The sequence below is a fragment of the Brachycentrus maculatus genome, unplaced genomic scaffold, assembly GCF_059751285.1.
Source record: "Brachycentrus maculatus isolate JH-2025_06_01 unplaced genomic scaffold, ASM5975128v1 h1tg000136l, whole genome shotgun sequence".
Classification (NCBI taxonomy): Eukaryota; Metazoa; Arthropoda; class Insecta; order Trichoptera; family Brachycentridae; genus Brachycentrus; species Brachycentrus maculatus.
The window spans coordinates 1,465,315-1,487,815 of record NW_028280889.1 but is presented as its reverse complement, the minus strand read 5'-3'; the positions used below and the strand labels follow the sequence as shown (position 1 = coordinate 1,487,815).

The window sequence follows — 22,501 nt, the reverse complement described above, 5'->3', positions numbered from 1 at the left end:
TAGTGATTGTCCTGACGAAGAGACGGGTACGTCTAGAAACCGGTAGACATAAAAATCTCGGTGAGTGGTTATATACTAATATTATTAACATTTTTTGTAAAAAAAAATAAGTATACAGTATGTACTGTATACCTTTATTAATTTGCTTTTCAATCTTTGCGTGTTTTTTTTCCCTACAATGTTTTTTTTCAAAATCTTGATTGTATTTCCCGGGATTTCGGATTTATGGGGTTCGGATTTCCGAGATTCCACTGGATTTTTTATCAGCGGCTGATGGACAAAAGCACAAGCCAATCCAAGCCAATCGTCGTTTTAAAACGCAAACTGAAGTGCCGGACGGTAAAATTCCATGTAGTGCACAAACGCCCTTATGGTTCAGGTTTTACCTGAAACGCTTGACAATAATCGAACGTACCGTGCTGTTTTATTAATTAAAAAATGCACTTTTCATTGTAATGATATGATATCTGCTTACTATGACACTCTGGAGGCAGACCAAATTTAGTTTTCTTAAATTCCTGTGCCTTATTTCATTACATGCATCAACAGATGTAAATTTGCAAGAGAACCCCCTTGGAAAAGAAAAACACTCGGAGGACGACGCAGTTAGGATAAATAAATTTAATAATTTGTAATTTGATCAATCGCCATAAGCTGATAAACTGACTATACCTCGTTATTTTTTAATTACAATGGTTAATTACACTGGTATATAGTAAATTATTAATTTGATTGGTGTAAACCGATAAAATGGATAATTGATTCTCCGGTACTCCGTCTTGTTATCAAGATGCTAATGAAGCTTTGGTAGGTTTCCTATATTCCAAGTAATGCTCCGCGCGATTTGTTCGTGAGCGATACAGACACATTCTGTGATTGATTTTTCTATTGTTACATATTACCTTCTACCGTCTGGTATTTACCTTCTTGAATAAATTACTGTAACTCATTATGAATAGGGCTATATCGTACCTTTATTGGAACATGAGAATATGATTCACAATTCAATACACATTTTTTTGGGTAATGTATTAAAAGTCATTAACAAAATATCAGCAATATAAATCATCATAAAGATACATTGTATAGTAGATGGTAGTAATCACTGTCGGAAATTCCATTGCACAGTTAGTAAACGATACTTTTCAGCGTCTTGATGGTCCAATCTCTCAACTTGAACACCTGCGAGAAGGCGGTGTACGTGTTGGGTCTGCAGCCGAAGCCGTCCTCACTGCGCGGCCCGTCGCTCACGATCCCGCGCAAGTACCAGCGCTTCTTGCCCAGCCGGTCGATCGTAGAAAATACCATCCCTCCGCCGCTGTCTCCTTGGCACATCGCCGTACCTGCAAACCGTCACGCTCAATCAGTCGGTCGAATACTGTAGTTCACTATACTCACATTGAAGAGATGATAGCGTTTTAACGCACGTACCGTTCAGATATCCGGCGCAATACTTATCCGACGTCAGGAAAGGTAAGAAGTTGTACTTGGCCATCTCGATACGACACACTCCGTCTTCTATTACCGGCATGGACAGCGTCTTGAGTTCCTCGGAAGGCTGTCCTGTCTCGGTCCGACCCCATCCTGCGACCTATGTACGAAATGTTTGATTATTATCTATTTCTGGGTATCTAATGAACAAATCAACTTAATATTTACTATTCATCCAACTGATATCTTACTTTCAAATCAATATGGTTCGAATTAATGTGAACACAAATAATAATTTGAAAAAAAAACAAAAATTATTAGTTATAGAATAAGAAAACAGAGAAATGATTACAATTTAGATTGGTTTAATAGAAAATGTGAAGATTTTTGATATTTGGAAGTCTCAAAACCATGTTTGAATTTCAGTCACAATCACTTTTGTTTTCGTTGTGCAATCTGTTTTACGAAGTCTAGCTTTCACAATAACCCACAAATTTTCAAAAAAATTAACGTTCGGTAATTTCCTGGCCATTCAAGGCATGATATATTTTTGTCCTTGAAATATTTCATCATGATCTTGTTGGAAACGTGACGTGAGACCGAATCTTATTGAAAAACTCCTCGAGCGTTGGCATCAACTTTTCTTAGTGCAGCTTCCAATCGCTGTATTTTTGCGAGTTCATCATCCCTTCGATCTACACGAGTATCCGTGCATCCGGTACCTTTACTTGTTAAAGCAGCCCCAAAACATCTTTAACGGATGTTTATCTATGTGATAAATATGAACTGTCGTAATCTTTCTGTCGTCACTTTTTCTAACCAGTGCCCAATGGGCCCTGTGATTTTATTTTCGACAGTCAATTACTTTTGATTAACAATTTGTGCATGCGCGCAAAGTTAGGTTATCTTCAGCACGGCCAACACCAGTCAGTTGCGCTTGTGACAGAATAACTACGCTCGTCCTGTTTTACTTAATTTAAAATCGCGAAGTATTCAACATGGATATTGAAGTATTAGGTATTAGGTAAGTACTTTAATCTATAATACTTACGTAACTATTATACACAGTATAGATATTATGCATTTTTATAAACACTGTTTTTGTTTAGAAAAAATATTGATATGCTTAGTTTCCCTCGAGTTTAGAAAAAAGTACCACCGAGTTCCACACTGATCTGAAAATATTTTGATTAAGTATACTATATATAACTAGCAAAATGAAAGGAAATTTACATCCACCTCTTTAAAATATAGCATATTTTTTGCAGGTTATCGTTCCGAGCCCGTTCTAAAATAAGTAAATATTAAAATAAAATAAATATTCGAGGTGTTCAGAAATGAACAGCTTTTCAAATTAGCGGCAGTGAAGCGTAATGAACAATCATTTATGTATATATATATATTAGACAAGTTTGGAGTCAGTAAATTTTCAGAATAACTTGAAAAACAAATTAAAATAGTAGTCACAGCGTTTGCCTCAAAGCTCTTGACAAAATTACGTAGCTGTAACTATTGTATGTAACATGTACGAGCATTTTTACAATAAACATAAAAACGGCTTGACGAAGAAGTGAAACTCCCGAAGATGGAGTCACCACAGTTTCATCCTTGCCGCCAAAAAGTTCAGGGAAAAAGAAACGAGGCAGGCCTAAAAATTGTTCTATGAGAGCTCCGGGGGACGTTAACAAGCGTGCCAAATTGATTTCTGAAACCAGTTCAGAAAAAAACTGTGTTCGGCAGTAACATCAAGTTTAAATATCAGGTTAAAAAACTGCTGCCCGAGTTGTAAAATCGGCCATCCAATCTTCGCCCAAAACATTGAAAAATATGAAAATGTTGGAATATATAATACATCATCCTCTGCGACTATCAGGCCATACAGCCCAGAAGAAGCCTAAGGTTTTATGGTGGATCTTGGGTTAACAAGAGAAGGTTGCATAGAGATGCGACTTGGAGCAAAAGAGAGAGGGGCTAACATTAATCCCACATATCTATTGATAGCAGAGTCGAAAAATAAATGTTATCCTACCAATATTAGGATAACTGAAAATGAAGCTGTCGTGCCACTGTTGGTTCTTATACATACAACACAACGTCTGGCTCATGTACAAGCAGATGTAATACTACAGAATATTTCAGAGGGCTGTGATACTATTCATGTATATTATAAATGGGTCTAAATGGCAGCGGTGGACACAGTGTATATAAACAGAATTTCGTGAATAACTCAGAATATGCAGATTTCAATATTATTTTGTTTACAATTGTGCCACTGGAAATGTGTGAACCTAATCGTTGTAAAATATTTTGAAAAAACATGTCACCATCATCAACACGCTATGGCCGTTCAATCGCATTAAAAAATAATAATAATCAGAATGTCAAAGAGGAGTATAATGAAATACAGGAATATACAAAACTAAGAAGTAGTCACTTTAGAAAACCATCTAGAATTAACAGGAATACTGATATATTTAACTGGATGCTGGCCTCTTCAGACCCTGTTGTAACAAGGAAGCGAAGCCAACAAAAAAATAAAACACAAATAATGAAGTTGTAAGCATGCTGAGGCTACCTACTTTCTATGGTGGTGATGATGAAGGCATCTGTGATCAAATGTTTGATGATGATGATGATATCGAGGATATTGATGTTAATGAGGATGCTGCGCATTCCTTGGACTGCAAGACGCACAAACGTCTCCATTCTCCGCGAACTGTCAGTGACAGAAAGACTCTCCACGACTTGCAGGAAAAGGATTCTGTCCTACTTTGGGCATATCGCCAGAAAGAACGAGAAGAGTCTTGAAAAACTGGTAGTAACAGGTACAGTTGAAGGCAAGCGGGCAAGAGGACGGTCTCCAACAAGATGGACAGACCAAATAAAGGAATTAACCGGATCCTCGCTAAACGCTGCCATCAAGTTGGCCCAGGACCGGGAAGAATGGAGAGGACTTGTGCACCAAGTGCCTGACATTCCAGAAGACCACGACGCTCAGCATTGAGCAAGAAGATGAAGAAGAAGAAGAAGATATTAAGAAAGAAAAGAGAAGAGAGTGTGGGTGTGTGTGATTATATTACCTTGCCTATGCTATTGGTCACAACTTGAATGGAGTCGTACTCGTCGTCATACAAGTCGTAGCACACGGGACGCACGGACTCTCCGATGGTGAAGGGAGAAGCCATGACGAGGATGGCGATGTCGCTCTGGTGGTTCTGCTCCTGGCCGCCGTACGAACTGTGCAGCAGGATCTGCGCCACCTGCAGCGAGAGGTGACAGTGTAGCCGGGTGCCAGTGTGCCAGTGTGCGGGGCGCTCGAAGTATTACTGCGGACAATGCGCAGCCACTCACCTCCGACCTCTGTGCGTTGTAGTCCTGCGGGTGCTCCCAGGACCGGAAGTACTTCCCTGCAGCCACTCGATAATAACTGGCATCGAATGTCTTCTTGTTTTCGGGATCGTAAAAGCAATGCGCCGCTGTAACGTTTAAATACAACATTAGTTTCCTCGTATCCTCACATACTCGTACGCACCACGAAATAAACAACACTCACCGCTAACAACAATATGCGGATGAATAATAGATCCTCCGCAGATTTGCTCGAAAGAACCGTCGCTCCCTGATAGATAGATCCCGACGTGCCAATTAAAGGAATCTTTTTTAGCATCGGGACAGTTCACGCAGTGGGCAATCGCATCTCCCTTTTCCACACCACAATCTGCAATCAGATCAGTATTACCTCTATTACTTACGTATTTTTACGAAACACGAAGCTATTTTTTTATTATTATATCTTGCACACCCAGTACGAATTTTCGAATTTTGCTCTATCATGCCGGCTTTACGAATTTTTTTCTCTAAACCAATTTTAGTTATTTTAATACGCAGCGTTATTTTCCACATTTGACTTTTCAACTATTTAAATTTCTATATATTAATTCATTATTCTGGGTGGGCTTCAAATATCTATTTGATCATTTAAGTGTTTTTACCATAACCGCGAAGCTCCTTGTTTTCTTATATACTTAGGTTCTTCCATTTGTATTATCTTGTTCAGTCGAGGCTATCGAGGCCTGGAGAAACAGTTCTGGAATTAATATTAACTGCCATCTGCTAAGGTGAAGTAAGTCAACTTTTTCCTTATAGGTGACAATTGTTTCGAATTCATCTTCCCCTATTGGCAGTTGACAGAAATATTATTTCAATTCATATGCTTCTAGTTTGACCAGTTGATTGTTATTTATTTTTTAGTTCGCTGAATCGCTGAATTTAACCTCTGAGGGCCATATATGGAATATCTTGTGACAGTTTTCAGAGTTTCATATTTCATTCACATGAAAATAACAATATAATCAAGTAGTAAAAAATATTAGAGGTTTTAATAAAAATTACCATCTTTACCCACCGAACCACAAATCACATATTGATTGAGCTATTGTTTTTAACAGGCTACTCATACTAACGATTTTGCAATTTTTAAATTTAAAAATTAAAATTATCTTTAAAATAATAAAACTTCGAAGAAACAATACGTGATACTAAGCATAGGCAGGTATACTACAACACAAATGTTCATATTTCGGGTAAATTCGTTGATATTGCGGGTGCTGTATACTTATATAATTCTTCTTCTTACCCTTTTCCCACCCAATGCTGCTATGCTGTGCACTGCATCAAATCGGTGCAATATTAATTTGATCGTAAATAATACGAAGGCAAGGCGTATTTAGCTTAAAGTTATATTAAATAAATATTAGAGCTACAACACTTTTAATAATTATTTATTTTTCCCCCTGGGAATCGAACCCTACACTCCCCAGCATGGTAACCTAACGCGGTAACCACTAATTATGGAGGCAGACAAAACTTACATAATAAATATTTATAATTATATTACCTGTATACTAGGCATAGTAGATAGAATAAGCCAAAAATGAAACAACTACTGTCCCTTTCTAATTGAAGCCCGCCTGCATGCGAATATGTCTCCGCGACAATTTAAAACAAAGTAATCTGATGAATTCGTTATCATACAATACAATGGAACCACTAAGAAATAATGTTTTCTACCATAAATCGTTGTAAACTTCATATCTCTCATCAATAAGAAGCGGATTATTGGTTTTGTAGCACTTACCATGTTTAGAATGAGCGTATCGGAAAGACAATGGCGCAACCCGAAGCGGACTCCGAGAACATGATCGATTATTACCCTGATGCCTGCATGCAGTACCTGACCTGTTTGGCATTTGGGAATGCTCTTGTCCCAGCTGCCGCTCACGCACTTGAGGATCTCCAACGTCTCCTTGTTGTAATGGCCCTTCTTGCACGAGGAGCGCAGCACCGTGCCGTGCAGCACTCGCTCCGTGCACGCGATCTCGTCGCGGGTCGCCGTCATGCACACAAAGTCCACGGACGACGACACGGGCATCTTGCATCGTTCTGGAATATGACAAGTGTGTAATATAAGGCTGTAGCTTTGTCTCCATTACCACCACCCCCGAGGATTACGTCTCAGATCCCCGCGGGGATCCGGTCAGAATAATAGAAAAGTCCCTACGCGTGAGAATTAAAACAAAATATTCCTTTATGTGTGCCTTCTATCTTAACAAAAAATGCTCTATTAAAAAAGGATTTTAAAAAGACTTACTGGTACACACTGGACTATGACTCCACACGTTTCCGTCGTCACAAAACACTATGGCGTTCGACACATCGTATCCCTTGTCGCACGAGTACTTGAGAATAACCGAAGAGTCGACCATGGTTCCGGGTACCGGAGTTCCGTTCATATTACCCACGGAGTATGTTCCGTCCAGAGGGAACTTGGGCAGCACGCAGCCGCTTGCCGGCGCTGGCGATGGATTTCTGTGAGAAATTACATATATTTATTAGTCATGGAATTTTATATTCATAACCTTACAATTGATAACTAGCCATGTTTTCAATATTTGCTTTTGATAAAAAAAGCAGATGATTAAAAATGTAAGATGATATGCCAGAATTTTTGAGGAATGAAACAATTTAAAAACTTTTATTAAATTATTTTAAGAGTACCTAACGTATAATTATAGGATGTAAATGTAAGGATGAACTTATAGATACATCAACTAAGATGTATTTTGAGGAGAGAATATAGAAATCTAGGCATTTACAGAATATAACAAGTAGTAAATCCTATAAGACAGTCGCTGACTGACACGCGTATTTCATATAGAAATTGCCGTTTGTTGTCGACAAGAAATTATCCCTTGTATGATGCATCGAAAAAAATGACGTACGTAGATGAAAAAAATATTTGTTTGAGTAGTTAAAAATATTGAGTTTGAAAACTTACAGTGGATTGGCCGTTACGTGTGGCGGTCTGTTAGTGGAAGGTGTCTGGGGGATGAAGTTGGGAACGTCTTTGCACAGGACGGAGTCCTCGTCAGAGCCATCTGCGCACTCCGCCACCTGCACTTGGGCATCCGGAATCAAACAACAAAGGCATATCCTTCAGACAACTATTATTTCCCATTGACTAGATAAAAGCTATGCATAATATATTTTATATATTATTTACGCCCTAAGTTAAAAATGTGTAATGAACTGTTTTACTGAACGTCTACATTGCGCAATAAAGACTGCGTTGATGAAATAACATGTCACCATACCGTAGATTATTAGTCGAAATGTCATTTTGGTTAAATAAATGCTAACCAGCCTCAGAATTAACCTCTCAGCAAGAATTCTTTGAAAACTTCAGGCTCAATAGTTCCTCCGATGACGCCTCGAAGATGCATTTATTGCAAGTTCCCTTTTCTAACCAATAGACGCCGGTAAACGTCAATCATCACAAACATGATGGATCAACGGATAGAAGGACGTTAATTGTTATAGTTAATAACTTTGACGCGAACAGTAATGTAAAGAATAGAAATAATCGCCTTACGTTATTACAGCGACTTTTGCTCTCCACGCACGCACCGTAGGCGCAGCGGAACAGGAAGGATTGGCACCTCCGCGTGGAGCACTGCATCACTGTTTCGTCCGAGCCATCCGCGCAGTCCTTGTGCCCGTCGCACAGTCCGTCCACATCCACGCACTGCTCGTTGTCACACTGGAACATTCCTTTCCTGCAAAGTGACACGATTTCGGAGATACGCGATGAGGGTGAAGAATGCCGGAAGTAAATATTCCAGGTCTCCTGTAGATTTAGTTTTAATGCAACTTACGGACATTTATTGACCTTCTGCGCGTTTTTGTTACAACTCTTGTTGAGTTCGTCAGAGCCGTCGGCACACTCGTGGATCCCGTTGCACTTGGCATCTCCGCGTACGCACGCCCCGTAGGAACACCTGAACAGGTGCGCCGGACACCGACCGCTAACAGATAGAATTTTGCATTATGGTAAGTTCAAGAGACACGGTTTGACAGCTGTCGACAGAAGGACTTGTCCACAAACCTCTTCCCGCAGATGGCTTGTGTCTCATCCGACCGGTCGGGACAGTTCACTATCCCGTCGCACACGTTGTCCGACTCGATGCACGTCTTGTCGCGGCACTGCCAGCGTCCGGTCCTGGATACACAGAATGTACATACACATCGTGCACTATACGAGTATGCAACTAAAAGTATTGAAAAGGCACGAGAAGTTAGTATCTATCGTACTCACCCGCACGGGTTCTTCGTCGCCTGGCGCCGCGCTCTCCGGAACGCTGTGCCGAGTACTGAGCCGGCGCTGGGGTAAGTGTGATCCACATTTGTGAATTGGACTGATCTGAAATAAAAGTAATCATTTCACTGCTCCTTTTGATATTATTTCTAAAAAAAAACATTCCTTCCACAAACGTCTGAAACAACTACATATCTTTCCTTCTTCCCCTTAAGAAATCGAAAAAAATGAATGAAAAGGAAAGGAATGAAAACGGTACCCTAATGTCCAGCCCCATCTATGTTACACTAACAGTTTTATGATGAGGTAATAGATTTTCATCAGCCTCTCCCAATACTTTAATGAAACGTTTATAATGTTTTATAACAAATTACTCACCTCCAACTAGAATCCGACTCAATAATGCTGGCTGCGACTGCACCACCTGTGAAAATAAACGCCGTTAACCTACAGAGGAAAGACTGCCAATCATATCGTTAAGGGAAGGATTATTTACTGAAATTAGGCTGCGTATACGTATAACGAAACTCGAGTTCTTTCTAGAAGGATAAACACATTTATAATACATTGATAAATCAGTATTTTTATACTGTAACGCAAATTCAAAATCCATCTAGAAATACTCGTACATGATAACGTTCCAAACCAAAAACACATCAGGTGCGACTCGTGTCATGACTAAACTGACCATTTATTTTTGTCTTCAAAACGGGACATCTACCATTTTTTACGTAATAGTAGGTATATTCAAGAAAACACGTATTTTTTCGTAGTTTTCATGTATTTATATAAAGAAAAGGAATGTTGATAAAGAAAATAAGAGGAATAAATTATATAAATATGAAAAAAAATTGTTATATTATATTTTTCTGATGATTTTTTTTCTTAAGTATAAGTGGGTTTGCTTTTAAATAATAATGGAATTCTCGGCAGGATTTTTAAAAATTTATCTTAACTAACAACATCGCTTCAAGTAGGTACTCCGATAGAATTGTGTTTTTTCTGTCGTACACAACTTATTCATATCACTCACTCCTTTCAAGAACGTCATAAATAAAAAAAACTTGATTTTTCTGGAGAACGTTTTTGACTAACTAACTAACTAACCATCACGCCGCTTCCCCGCAGGGGTAGGCAGAGAGAATCGAACGCCACACCACTCTGTCTTTGCAAACATTCTTTGGAAAAATATAATACAATGTATTAAAAATAAATATCAAACCACTTATTAAACTTTTTACTGTGCAACAGATCTTTTTAGGTAAAACCTGAAGGTTTTTTCTCCATTTGAAAAATATTTAGTATATTTAAAAAATTATTAAACAATACATTTTCTTCAAAATGCAAAAACAACACTTTCTGACCTGTAGCGGGTAAATACTAAGTTAAAAATATGCCGCTTTTGCTGGGATACATTAAAAAATATAAATATGTACATTTTCTGGGCATTCCGAAAACACGCACAACTGAAAATTGACGATTTTTGATTTATGACGTTCTTGAAAGGAGTGAGCGATATGTGAAAAGACCCTTTCTACGGGCGATACTCTTACGTCTTTCTACCGTCAATTTTTGCACTTAAAAAAAAGTTTTACCATGTGTTGTTCTTTTTTGAAAACGGGACATTTCGACGTCCCGAAACTTTACTTGGGGACAACGAGACAGGCCATCTAAAAACGGGACGGTTTCGTTCAAAACGGGACGTATGGTCACTTTAGTCATGACGCAACGCAGTCGCTGACGGGTATTTCCGCGGTGCCGCATGCTGCCGGTGCGGAGCAGAGGGCACGACGCAACACCGATACTCTTCCGATTCGAACACTTCGCTTATCAAACTTAAATGAACTCGTGACATATCGTCTTCTATCATCACGTTCTGGGTAAAAATTACTTCTCTCGCCTTATCTCTTATGTAGGTACCTAATCCCGAAGATGCTTACTGAAAAATAATGTATTATTCCGGTTCGTGTTATTTCGGAAATCCCAGAGTGACGATATAATTAATAGAACATACTCGTACATATTGCATTATATTATATTCATTCATCGTCCGAAATACTTGGAATTAATACAAAAAACTGGGTTATAATCATATTTACTATTTTGCTCTTCAATACCGAGACAGAGTTTTCTTATCATCATAAGGAAAATAACTCGACAGCCCGATTGTTGGAGATGCGACACTCAATAATATCCACATCCATTTAAAACTGGTTCTCAATGACCGATGGAAGGTCAAGAGACCGACCAGACATCTCCGAGAAGTCGAAATGATATTTTTAATAAAAATTATTATTTACTATTATTAAGTATTTAGCATTTTATCGAATAAATCGCGTGAATTTCTGAAAATTGTCCATGTTCGATTTGTAATTTGTATGTATATCTATATATGTACACCTACAGCACTGAGACACACTTTCTCTTGTTTTTAGGTGTCATCTCATATCTTGGAAATACTTTTATCAAAATCAATATTTAGATGAACAATCTATCTATAGTAATAATATGTACCTTGTCCAATAAACAAAGAATACGACGTAGCTTTACATACTTATGTTACAAAAACATATAATTTGTATTTAATAAAAACCGTATGAAGTTCTTGTTTGTTTTTAAAACTTCAATTGTTAAATTGTCGCTCTTGATTATGTTAATTGAAACCGTCAATTGTGTTGATATTTTTTCCAAAAATAAATCAAATATGTTTTTGCCTAAAATTACGAATCGATTGTACTAACAGTAATTTGTCGTTACAATACATCCTTAAGCACTCATACAAGAGACAAATGATAAATAAAATTGACCTTGGTTACTTATTAACCTTCATTCGGTTGAATTAAAAACGTAATTATAGGTACACAATAACATATTTTTTTATAAAACGGCTCAAATAAGTATATGTATACATAAAACTAACATAGATAACTCACCCAAAACAGAAGCAGTCCAGAGAGAAATAAGAAACTTTAACATTTTCTATTCTGCGATATTACTTACGTTTCACCAAAAATTACTATTCATATTTTACAAGAGAAACACAATCTAACCTAAGCTTTTGTTGTTCGATCAGTGAAGTTAGTTTATGCGATATAATGGATAACATTAGAAACCGGTATGCGGTATTCGGTGCCGAATCGTTCAGATTGGCACTACAAACGCGACTGCCGAGAACTCTTATTTATGTACATATACCTAATACACAATATTTTCTTTAGCAATATCGTTTGTGATAACTGGTTTTTACAAACAGATGAACCGTAGTTACTTAATTTGAGTATTTGTATCTATTATTTTGATGTATTTGTCCAAAACAAGCGCTACATATATTTAATTATTAATGTATATCTTGCATGTGCATAATATATTATCATATTTTGTGGAACGTATAATAAATACAATAATTTTCTTACTTTTATCGGAGTAAGCTATCTGAATAAGGTTCACAAGCGACCATTTATTTCTGAATAATAAATTTAAAAAATGGTAGGCCAAATCGAAGACGCTATCACTATGAGGTGCGTGTATGGACACTAGGGTTCAGAAATGATCTAGGAATAACCAGTTCCTCTGTGTACCTACGAGAGTATGCATAAGATGCTGTTGTAATCGATGACTTGCCGAGGGTCTTTAATGAATTGTCAATAAGCTAAACAGATATTGCATATCCATAAAGCTTAAAACAAATGTTTTTAAAAAACTCCAGTGTTAGGTACCTAGATATCCGGCAACCCTTGGTGTAACTCAAACGAGCACATTGAAAGGGTTAAGAATTCGTAGTACCTTGTTTAGAGTGTGAGTGTACCTACATAACAAAAAACGAAAAAAAAAGAGATCGGATTTGCACTCGATAAAAACCAAGTAACGTCTATTCATACCACCACAGATCCCAGTCGCTTCTGCCTCGCCCATAGACGCCATGGACTGGACCACAGGTTCCTGTTGGAAGATAAACCGCTCATCTCCTATCACTTCCCCGAAATAAGCGTGGTCATCTCCACTGAAGCGCACCCTGACGCGACCCTCAGATTGACCACCCCGTCGCGAGAGAGTGCGGTCTCCGAAGCGACTCCTGCACCTCATAAATTCCCCGGATTTCTTCGGTTCGGTGTGCGATCACGGCGCGTGAACTCGATCACGCCAAGCTGTTGTAGTCGCTTTTAATCGTAAAAACCGGACTGCCGGACAGTAAAAATCCGTGTAGTGCACAAGCGTCCTATGAGCGCTTGTGCACTACACGGAATTTTACGACTACGATGATATTAATATTTTAACTATGGAGTTCTACAAATTAAACGCCTAATCAATAAATATATAGAAAATCAATCAATAAATAAATAATAATTTCTAATCAATAAATAAAAATAGCGTTATTAATAAAAAGAAGCTAATCTCCAAACAAAGATATTTTGCGATAAAACTCTGCAAGGGATACAGGACTATTTCTACCAACCCAGCGCTGGTAATATCTGAAATCGTACCGATCGATCTGAAAATAAAAGAATTCCACATTTACCATGCCAAACTGACTGGCACCGTCATGGCATTATCTGATGACAGACAGATTTTAAAAAGGATTTCCTTTAAGCATTTAAGACACCCTGCAGAAAGGACACTAGTGAATATTTCTTTCCCATATGAAATTTCGAAGGACGACAGCATGGCTGCAAACGTATACACGGATAGAAGCAAGATAGACGGAAAGGTTGAGGCTGCTTTCGAAGTATATATAAATGAATCCGAAGTGAAAGCAGGACCTTTAAGCTAGCCGACGAATGTAGTGTTTTTCAGGCAGAGCTGATAGCTATAAGAGAAGCTGTTAAATGGAGTAATGGAAATTCACAACTGAGTCAAACAAACATTTATTCTGACAACAAATCGCAGTTAGCAGTCTGCAGGCTAACTGTTCATCAAACTCCATTATTAACTCGATCAATGAGCGTTGTACTAACTCTTCAATACACCTAATATGGGTGAGGGCGCACGTAGGACTAAAAGGCAACGAACGTGCGGATGAGCTCACCAAAAAGTCGGCACCAACCTTCTCAATGATTCCACTGAGCTACGGGAAACGCTTGTACCATCAAAACTCCTTGAATGAATGGAACAAAATGTATAAAGCTGTGGAATGACCTTGTATTTATGAGCAGGGTGCAAAAAAAGGGGGAAAAAAATAATAAATAAATTAGGTGTACAGAAATCCCTATGTGAAAATATATAATACATTAGCATAAATTATACATAAAAGTTGTGATGGAATAATAGGTACGTTTGTTCTTTTTTATTGACTTACAAATAGGTAGTGCATGTGCAGGAAAGTTCACTTTTGTGTAAGGCTCGGATTCGATTTTAACAGCAGAATGCACCATAATAATTAGCAATCTAAAGCTAAATCACAAGAAAAAAATAAATGTAGGTCGCATCAAAAACTGGGGAGATAATAAATAAATATACGCTGTGCACACAAAATTTTCTCGGGATTCGGAGCATCCACAGCATGTATGGATGGAACACGCCAGATATACTCGTACATAGTAGGTGATTTAATAGGTTCATAAGTCGTTGGGAGCGGAACTGGTTGTTTTTATAGTATCAGATTCGAATTTATTATACACATCAAAAAGATATATTTTTATTTTAATAAATGTTTGCCATCGCATGTACGCACTTCAGGAACTGCACGTCAAATGTTTTTACTATAACTGTTCATCAGTGTCAAAAAATAATTTCATAAAGTACTCAAAGGACGCAGCACATACATTTAGTCGAAACCACACGTGACAGCAATGGATTGTGCACCATTTTATTCAACATACCTATTTGTAAGTCGCGTCAGTTACACTGTTTTTGTAGATTTCACTCAAATCTGCATTAGGTACTATTTTGACTCTCGTTTCCGCCTCCTGGCAATACAGACAGCTGATACTGAATCCGGTTCACAGATGTCGCTAGCGACATAACCTCTTTTCTTTGGAAGTTTGACAAGGTACACGTTAATGTCGAATTTCTTTGTATATTTTTATGTATTTTCAGTAATAGTTCTTAAATTACAGCAAAAATAAAGGTGTTAAATTAAACTCACCACTGTTTTTCGTGCTTGTGTGTTAGTTTATGCCACGGATGACTTTTTTATTCAGAGATAATTGTCAATATTATTTTCTTTTCCCGACATCGGGAAGTACATGCATGATATTAAGTAAAATTATTTCAGTATTTTTACGGCCGAGTATACAATGTAAATGGTGCAAAACGTTCAGTGTCATAGTGCTAAACCGTAGTTTCGTAACTTTTTGCATTAGTTTCGAGGTATCTTGTAAACTAAATCGCGTTTCAAAGTTGATGTATTTTGAACCGGGATCTCTGTTTTCCAAATAATTGTATATCATTCCAATTGAACATTAGTTTTTTTTTCGATAAACGTTTAATGATAAATTTTCAATTTGAAAGTTCGAGCTGTCAAAGTGGTGATACCGGTCGTGTTCGTGAGTCGTGAGATAGTAACGTGAGGAGTGTGTGTTGCAGATGTCGGCAGGCGCCAAGATACTGAAAGCGGGGGGCGTGGAGCCCGACCAGTTCGAGTCTTCCATTTCGCAAGCTCTCGTGGAGCTCCAAAACAACTCGGACCTGAAGGCGCAGCTCCGGGAACTGTACATCACCCGCGCCAAGGAGATCGACCTCAACAATAAGAAGGTACCCGCTCGTTACACTTCCATCCACTTCCAAACAGCCTCTGTAAATGAATAATTGATAAACTAAACTTGCATCAGTAAAGTAAACTTTAACAATTTCATTCACCCTCTAGGATGCTTAGGATGCTAAGATATATTGTTAAATTATAGAGATAGCTTTCGCTGGTGTGCCTATAACTTGTACACATTTTGTTCACGGTGTTCTCTCCTTCCTGAGAGGTTGTTAAATTGGAATAAACAACCTTTTGAAATAGTAATGAGTTTGCAGAATACATAACTTCCCCTCTACTGTTTCATTGTTGAAATGTAGTCTACCTGTGTAGTGGTTCCGGGTTGGGTTCCTAGTGGCGGTGGGGAGTACAATGAATGTTTGCGTGTTGCAGTCTATCATCATCTATGTGCCGATGCCGAAGCTGAAGGCCTTCCAGAAGGTGCAGATCCGACTGGTCCGGGAGCTGGAGAAGAAGTTCAGCGGGAAGCACGTGGTGCTGGTCGGCGACCGCAAGATCCTGTCCAAGCCGACGCGCAAGACTCGCAACGGCTACAAGCAGAAGCGGCCGCACTCGCGCACGCTCACCTCCGTGTACGACAGCATCCTGGAGGACCTGGTGTTCCCCGCCGAGATCGTGGGCAAGCGCGTGCGCATCCGCCTCGACGGCTCCCGGTTCATCAAGGTGCACCTGGACAAGAACCAGCAGACCACCATCGAGCACAAGGTGAGACTGGAACCCGCTGCAACACCATCCGTGTTGTATAGCGATGATGATGATTATTTTTTTGACATTTCAAGTTCATTTTGATAAAAATATAGCGTTTTTAATTTTTTGTAAGTATGTTAAATAAAAATTAATTACAAACCAACGTATTTCTCTTTTTACGGCAACAAAAAGTGGTTTATTATTAAATTGGATAGCAAACAAAAGAAACTTCATGGAAAAAGAAGAAAAAAATCATGATTCAAAAGAAACTTCTTTTGTAATCATGATTTTCAGATAGTTTGAAAAGAAAAAAAACAAGTTAAACAATATATAGTTAATTATTGGTGTGGTTAAAGCGGTAATAATATTCAACAAGTACAGGAATTGAAGTTGTAGTTCTCGCAATATTGTGGCTGAAAGAAGATTGCCAAATGTAGAATGTCGGTACTCTGAAGTGTGTAATGTGTGGACTCTAATGTGTGTAATTTGTTGCAGGTGGACACCTTTCAGTCAGTTTACAAGAAGTTGACGGGAAGAGAAGTAAACTTTGAATTCCCCGAGCCCTACCTGTAAATGGAACTTTACTTTTATATACGCTAATTAAAACTAATTAAAAACATCCAATCAAAATGTTTCATTTCATTAATTTACACACATACTCTATATTTTCCCTATTCAGATTAAAGTCATAAATTATTAGGACCTTTTCCTGCCCACAATAAGCAGTTGCACATATAATTACACAAAATATGATCTTTTACATACAAATTTATCTGCAACTGTGTTGTGTGTTGACAAGCGGTTCATAGAGGTGAAATGAAATGAGGCAATGAAATTGTAAGGGAAGTAGCATTCTACCTGAGAAACATCGTCTTTGAACACAAGCACGGTAAAAGCTTGTTGGTTCAAAATCAACAGCACCTGAAGATAATGATACGAGTTAATACAGTTCTTCAATTACTATGGGCGCTGAACAGTTCGCTGCAAACCATCGATCGGAAAGGAGTTCAATTGAATGATTCGCCTTTCTATGATTTTGCGTTGAAAAAAAAAGTATTTTTATTTCAAATAATCAAATGTTTTGAAAACTGTTAGAGGAGTCAGAATTTTGTTATATTTTAAATACTTTTTGTGGTTTCCTTCATTCAAGAAATGTTGGATTTTTAAAAATGTCTTACAGTTGGTGTAGTTGTTTTAGCCGATTTTAAAGCACCATTATATTGTTTCCGCCATTCACTTTCTATATCTTTATCCTCTTTCCACGCCTAGACAACATACTTTCCGAATTGTACTCAAAATCATCTACTTGTTCCATTTACTACTTTTTTACGCCCAGATTCATCTCTTTCTAAAACTAATGCTTTAGGTTTGCTGCATATTCATCAGCAAATCACCTTCCTTGCACACATTATTCACCTTTGTCGCCAGCACCTGCAGGTCTTTTCTACTACTGACAAGAAGCACCGCATTGTCAGCGTAAGAAAGGCAATAAACAGCCAAATTGTTCACTTTAGCTCCAATATTTAAACCTTTCAGTTCTTTCTTGCAAATATACGTGTATAGATTAAACAGCCATGGTGACATTACTTTATTTTATTTCTAAATACATCTTTAAAAATAAATCATTGGAATAAAAAATAAAAATTAAATGAACGTTTTACATTTAGAGATACATAGTAGATAATAGTCATCACAAATAATTATTTTTGCTGTCAAATCAATTATGGCACCCAAATGACATGCTACTGGCAGATCTTCATCTCGAGCACGAAAGAAAAAGGCGTCACGAGTTTCAGAAACAGGAAGCGACAATGTGTAAGTCCGTTGACAAATCAAGACGAGGTTGTCAATCATCTGACTGAATTTTTTATATCATTTGTTTTGCCAGGCCAGAAACATAAATCCAACGTGAGTTTGGAACGGTATTAGGCTTTCAGCGAAAAAGAGAATAAACAATACTATCAAAGAGACAATTTCAAGTGAAAAAAAAATTAAGATGTGCTGTTGCCATGCATCTCGATGATTTCCAGATAAGCCATTAGAATTCAAACGTATTCAGTTTCCAATGCAACTGGCATTTGCAATGTCCATGAACAACGCACAGGGACAATGGCCACAAGTGTGTACTACATTTGGAGAATCAGTGCTTCTCACATGGCTGCATGGTGTATGTGGCTTGCTCACACATCCCAAAGCCTGATATATTAATATACACACCAGACAGGAAAAAAAGAAGCGCCCATATTTAGGAACTCACTATGCTTGTATATTCCAAAGAGAAGACCTGTGCTGACAATCAAATGCTGTCTCATAATCTACAAAGCAACAGGCTAGGGCATAGTTCCATTCATTACTTTGCTGTTGAAGGCATCGTGTGTGTTCAGGATACAACTTGCAAGGTAGAAAACCTGCCTGATTTGGTTGTTTGTGTGTTTATACTGGCTATCAACTTTTATAGGATAGGTCTCATGTAAAAAAATATTTACAGATAAATAAAAATAGTATTATTAATTTCAAAACATTTATTTCAAATTGATAAAATTTTACTTAGTTTTTTTTTTAAGTTACTATCACAGAGAAGACATCAGATATCAAAATCTTCAATAAACTTACACTTTATCAAATTAACGTTATTATATTTACATGATAAAATAAGTGGTCTAGTAACTTAATTTAAAATATCAATAAGTGTAAAATTCAACATCTTTTTGTATAAATAAATCTACTTTTCCGTTTCCATATTCAATTAATAACATTCGACTGGAATGACAAAAATGAAATCTGGACGAACTCCTATCAAGATCTTGATTTCTCTACTCTAACTCTACAAGCCATATCACTTTACAACTAAAATAACGAAAACTTCGAGGTCACTAGAACCATTGTAATCTGTAAACTCCCTGATTGTCAGAATGCCGTGAAATTATTATACTCATCATTTGAAGGTTGGTAATACCCAGAAATCATATGCGTCTGTCAAGAATGTTGCTGTATATGTGTCAGACCGGAGACTTATTGAGTGATGTGTTAACTTGTACTGTTCTTTCACACTGGTATTTACTTTTACAAATGATTTATAAAAAGCACTTGTCCCGTATATAAATAAACAAAAATCGCAACACGATAATCTTTGTATAAAAGTGTTTAATTTTCGGGAAAAGCAAAATGCTAAATAGAGTCAATGTAAAATGGGCTGTCAGCTGCTACAGGCAACAGAGGCTGAATCACGCTCCGTGACTGGAAGTGCCGGGCTGCGGGGAGCACGCGGGTTCCTCTAGGATGAGCGGCATATTCATGCGCCCGATGCGCGAATCGGGCAGGCCACTGTCGAGCGGGGATGACCCGATCTCTTGCTGGATCTGCGAGTGCACGCACCAATTCCCCCCTCTCTTGTTACTTTTAGTAGTGGAAACCATTGCGGCATTCTTGATATGTCTCCTGGAATCAAATAGATTAACCGTTAAAAGCATAATTAATGTCCAATTCTTATGTAAAACATTAAATACTGAAACATGATCCATACCGATTTCGATATTTCAATCTGACACGTTCCATCGGAGTCGCATTGACAGGCTCTTCCGGGACTAGTTTCTGGGGATGACTTTTTGTCTTCTCTATAATAGAAAATTATTTGCGGTTTTAGCTCTTAAATGGAATGAATGTACACCTAATCTGCATCGAGAGTGGTGGACTATCACAATGAATCTTTCAGGGGAAGTTCTTTTTTGTTGAATTGCAAAATGTTACATAGGGATCAGGATGTTTTTAATTCAGACTTTCCCAAAAAGATTTTGATTTTCTGATCAAAATGAAAGTGTACCCACGTAAGTGTGACGGAGTCATGTCTTCCAACGAGGATATGAGCTCCGTGAGGAAGTGAGGTTTAAGGTAGTCGAGTTCCCGACACGGCTGTCCATCAACGCTACCTGCAACACCACACCGATTAGTACGGGGATCAAAAGCAGAGTTGTCTACGAGAAAGGCAGTCATTCTCACCCGGAAAGGCACACTTGGCGCGCTGGTAGTGGCGCAGCATGGAAGCGGTCTCACGCAGTTCATCCTGCAGACCGTCGTGGAGGCCTCCGGTGCTGGCGAGCTCCCTCAACACCCCCGTGTCACTGATATTTTTGACTGCAATAATCTTTGTACTTAAAAGCTAATTCTCAACAGTGGAGAATTGACATATGTATATATTAGAAACAATCTTTATAGAAGGAATAAAATTATAATTTGAATATTGAGTACAAAAGCTAGTCTAATAAAAGTCTAGCTTTTGTACTAATAATATTTAGCTATACTATTTTTGATTCACCCACACTCGATGTACTTCCTGATGGACTTCTCCAGGCCAAATTCGCGGTCTGTGGCCACGAGGCGGAACACACCATCGCGCAGCAACACGGCCAGCACGTACAACGGGTCCGCGCAGCACTCGCGCACCAGGCGGCTTCGCACGGCCAGCAGGCGGGCGGCGCGCGCACTCGTGAGGCGCACGTGGGCTGTGCGGCCCGAGCCGTGCGTGCTGTGCAGCGCGTACAGCGTAAACAGCGCGCACAGCTCCGTGGGGCGCTCCTCACTCGACAGCAGCACCAGCGTCACTGCTCTTTGTGCCTCCTCCGTGAACTCCAGCACCTCAGCGGCAGACTTTCGGCCGCTATACATCACGGACAAGTCGGGATTAACAGAGCGTCACACCACCTCAGCCGAACAGGAGGATGATGGACCGCAATCAATTGATATACGATGGCATTTATGAAGAACCAACAGTAAATGCAAACAAAAATGATTTAAATAGCTCGCAACAGCCTCACCGGTTATGAAGATTACAAAATATTTCATATTTATCAGTGTTATGAAGTGGTTTTTAGGACTCGAGTAAAGACCGGTTCACAAACACAATCAAAATTTGATATGGAGAATTTTGTTCCGGGTCATTTTAGCAAAATTGGTTATAACACTATAGTGTCCTTTTGATGAAAGATAATGTTCTCAATAGTATTGCTTAAATAAGAAAACAAAACAATAGTTAATAACTTTTTCCCAAAAATATTTTCTACTTTTCACAAATGATGGCACGGAGAAACTGTGAAATGATGCAGTTCTTACCAGTAAATCAAATTGCATTTCAAATCATTCCAGATTTTCGCAAAGTCTGCAAACTTCATTTCTGTTTTGGAAAATGGCTCCAACAATTTATTGAAATCATCCATAAACCCTTCCGCCAGGTTCCTATATTTGTTATTTCTACCTGGTGACGAATTGAAATTTTATTAAATAATCGCTAATGTAAGCAAACTTTACACTGAGAAAAAAAAAAAAAAAAAATAAAAAAAAAAAAAAAATATATATATATATATATATATATATATATATATATATATATATATATATATATATATATATATATATATATATATATATATATATATATATATATATATATATATATATATATATATATATATATATATATATATATATATATATATATATATATATATATATATATATATATATATATATATATATATATATATATATATATATATATATATATATATATATTAAAACTTACTAGCCATGGCAGAGATTATTTGTGTTTTAATTAACTAACATTCACTTGTAATAACGAAATGTATCAAATACGCCGATGATTTGCCGCCCAACAAAATAAAACGAAACGTCAAATCCTGCCCATGCAAACAGTCAAAATAACAGCAGGAGTGACACATAAAAATTGTTAAATATAAATTTTGTTTAGTTGGTATGAAGTTATTTGGTGTTACCACTGGTGTATACAGTTATGTTTATTGAAACCCAAAATGAACTAGATACCTACGTAAGAATGAAAAATGAATAGATTTTTTTTAGTAAAATTAAAATAATTAATGTAAATTTTATAGATCACTAATTTATGCTGTATTACGGAGACGATGAAAAGAATATAATATTATGAGAATCATAACTACTACGCGATACCATCTCCAAATTTTGCTCTCTACAAATTTTACTCGTAATTTTTCTTAGTA

The 22,501-nt window shown here is 37.7% G+C and overlaps 3 protein-coding genes across 7 annotated transcripts; 1 reads left to right on the top strand and 2 right to left on the bottom strand.

Moving 5' to 3' along the window:
- Window positions 1-956: 956 nt before the first annotated feature.
- LOC148309246 (mannan-binding lectin serine protease 1-like) lies at window positions 957-12,254 on the bottom strand. Of its 3 annotated transcripts, none has more exons than XM_088260457.1 (14): window positions 12,019-12,254; window positions 9,464-9,509; window positions 9,086-9,190; window positions 8,876-8,989; window positions 8,646-8,795; window positions 8,363-8,546; window positions 7,769-7,884; window positions 7,082-7,299; window positions 6,670-6,873; window positions 4,985-5,149; window positions 4,783-4,907; window positions 4,512-4,691; window positions 1,432-1,591; window positions 957-1,343 (listed from the first exon to the last, which is right to left on the bottom strand). In XM_088260457.1, the coding sequence occupies exons 1-14, from the start codon at window positions 12,059-12,061 to the stop codon at window positions 1,129-1,131; spliced, it is 2,025 nt and encodes a 674-aa protein (XP_088116583.1). In that variant the 5' UTR covers window positions 12,062-12,254; the 3' UTR covers window positions 957-1,128. The 3 variants fall into 3 exon arrangements, with proteins under 3 accessions (XP_088116583.1, XP_088116584.1, XP_088116585.1); XM_088260458.1 differs by lacking the exon at window positions 12,019-12,254 and adding an exon at window positions 10,681-10,926; XM_088260459.1 differs by lacking the exon at window positions 12,019-12,254 and adding an exon at window positions 9,715-9,770.
- Window positions 12,255-15,035: 2,781 nt separating this feature from the next.
- RpS7 (ribosomal protein S7) lies at window positions 15,036-17,102 on the top strand. Of its 3 annotated transcripts, none has more exons than XM_088260460.1 (4): window positions 15,036-15,071; window positions 15,608-15,775; window positions 16,158-16,490; window positions 16,968-17,102. In XM_088260460.1, exons 2-4 carry the CDS (start codon window positions 15,608-15,610, stop codon window positions 17,043-17,045), a joined length of 579 nt encoding a protein of 192 aa, XP_088116586.1. In that variant the 5' UTR covers window positions 15,036-15,071; the 3' UTR covers window positions 17,046-17,102. The 3 variants fall into 3 exon arrangements, with proteins under 3 accessions (XP_088116586.1, XP_088116588.1, XP_088116589.1); XM_088260462.1 differs by having other exon boundaries at window positions 15,048-15,149; XM_088260463.1 differs by having other exon boundaries at window positions 15,048-15,281.
- Window positions 17,103-18,979: 1,877 nt separating this feature from the next.
- Window positions 18,980-22,180, bottom strand: LOC148309244 (snRNA-activating protein complex subunit 1-like). The gene is made up of 7 exons (XM_088260437.1): window positions 22,048-22,180; window positions 21,579-21,720; window positions 20,789-21,126; window positions 20,469-20,603; window positions 20,297-20,398; window positions 19,996-20,086; window positions 18,980-19,910 (listed from the first exon to the last, which is right to left on the bottom strand). The coding sequence occupies exons 1-7, from the start codon at window positions 22,052-22,054 to the stop codon at window positions 19,697-19,699; spliced, it is 1,029 nt and encodes a 342-aa protein (XP_088116563.1). The 5' UTR covers window positions 22,055-22,180; the 3' UTR covers window positions 18,980-19,696.
- Window positions 22,181-22,501: the final 321 nt, after the last annotated feature.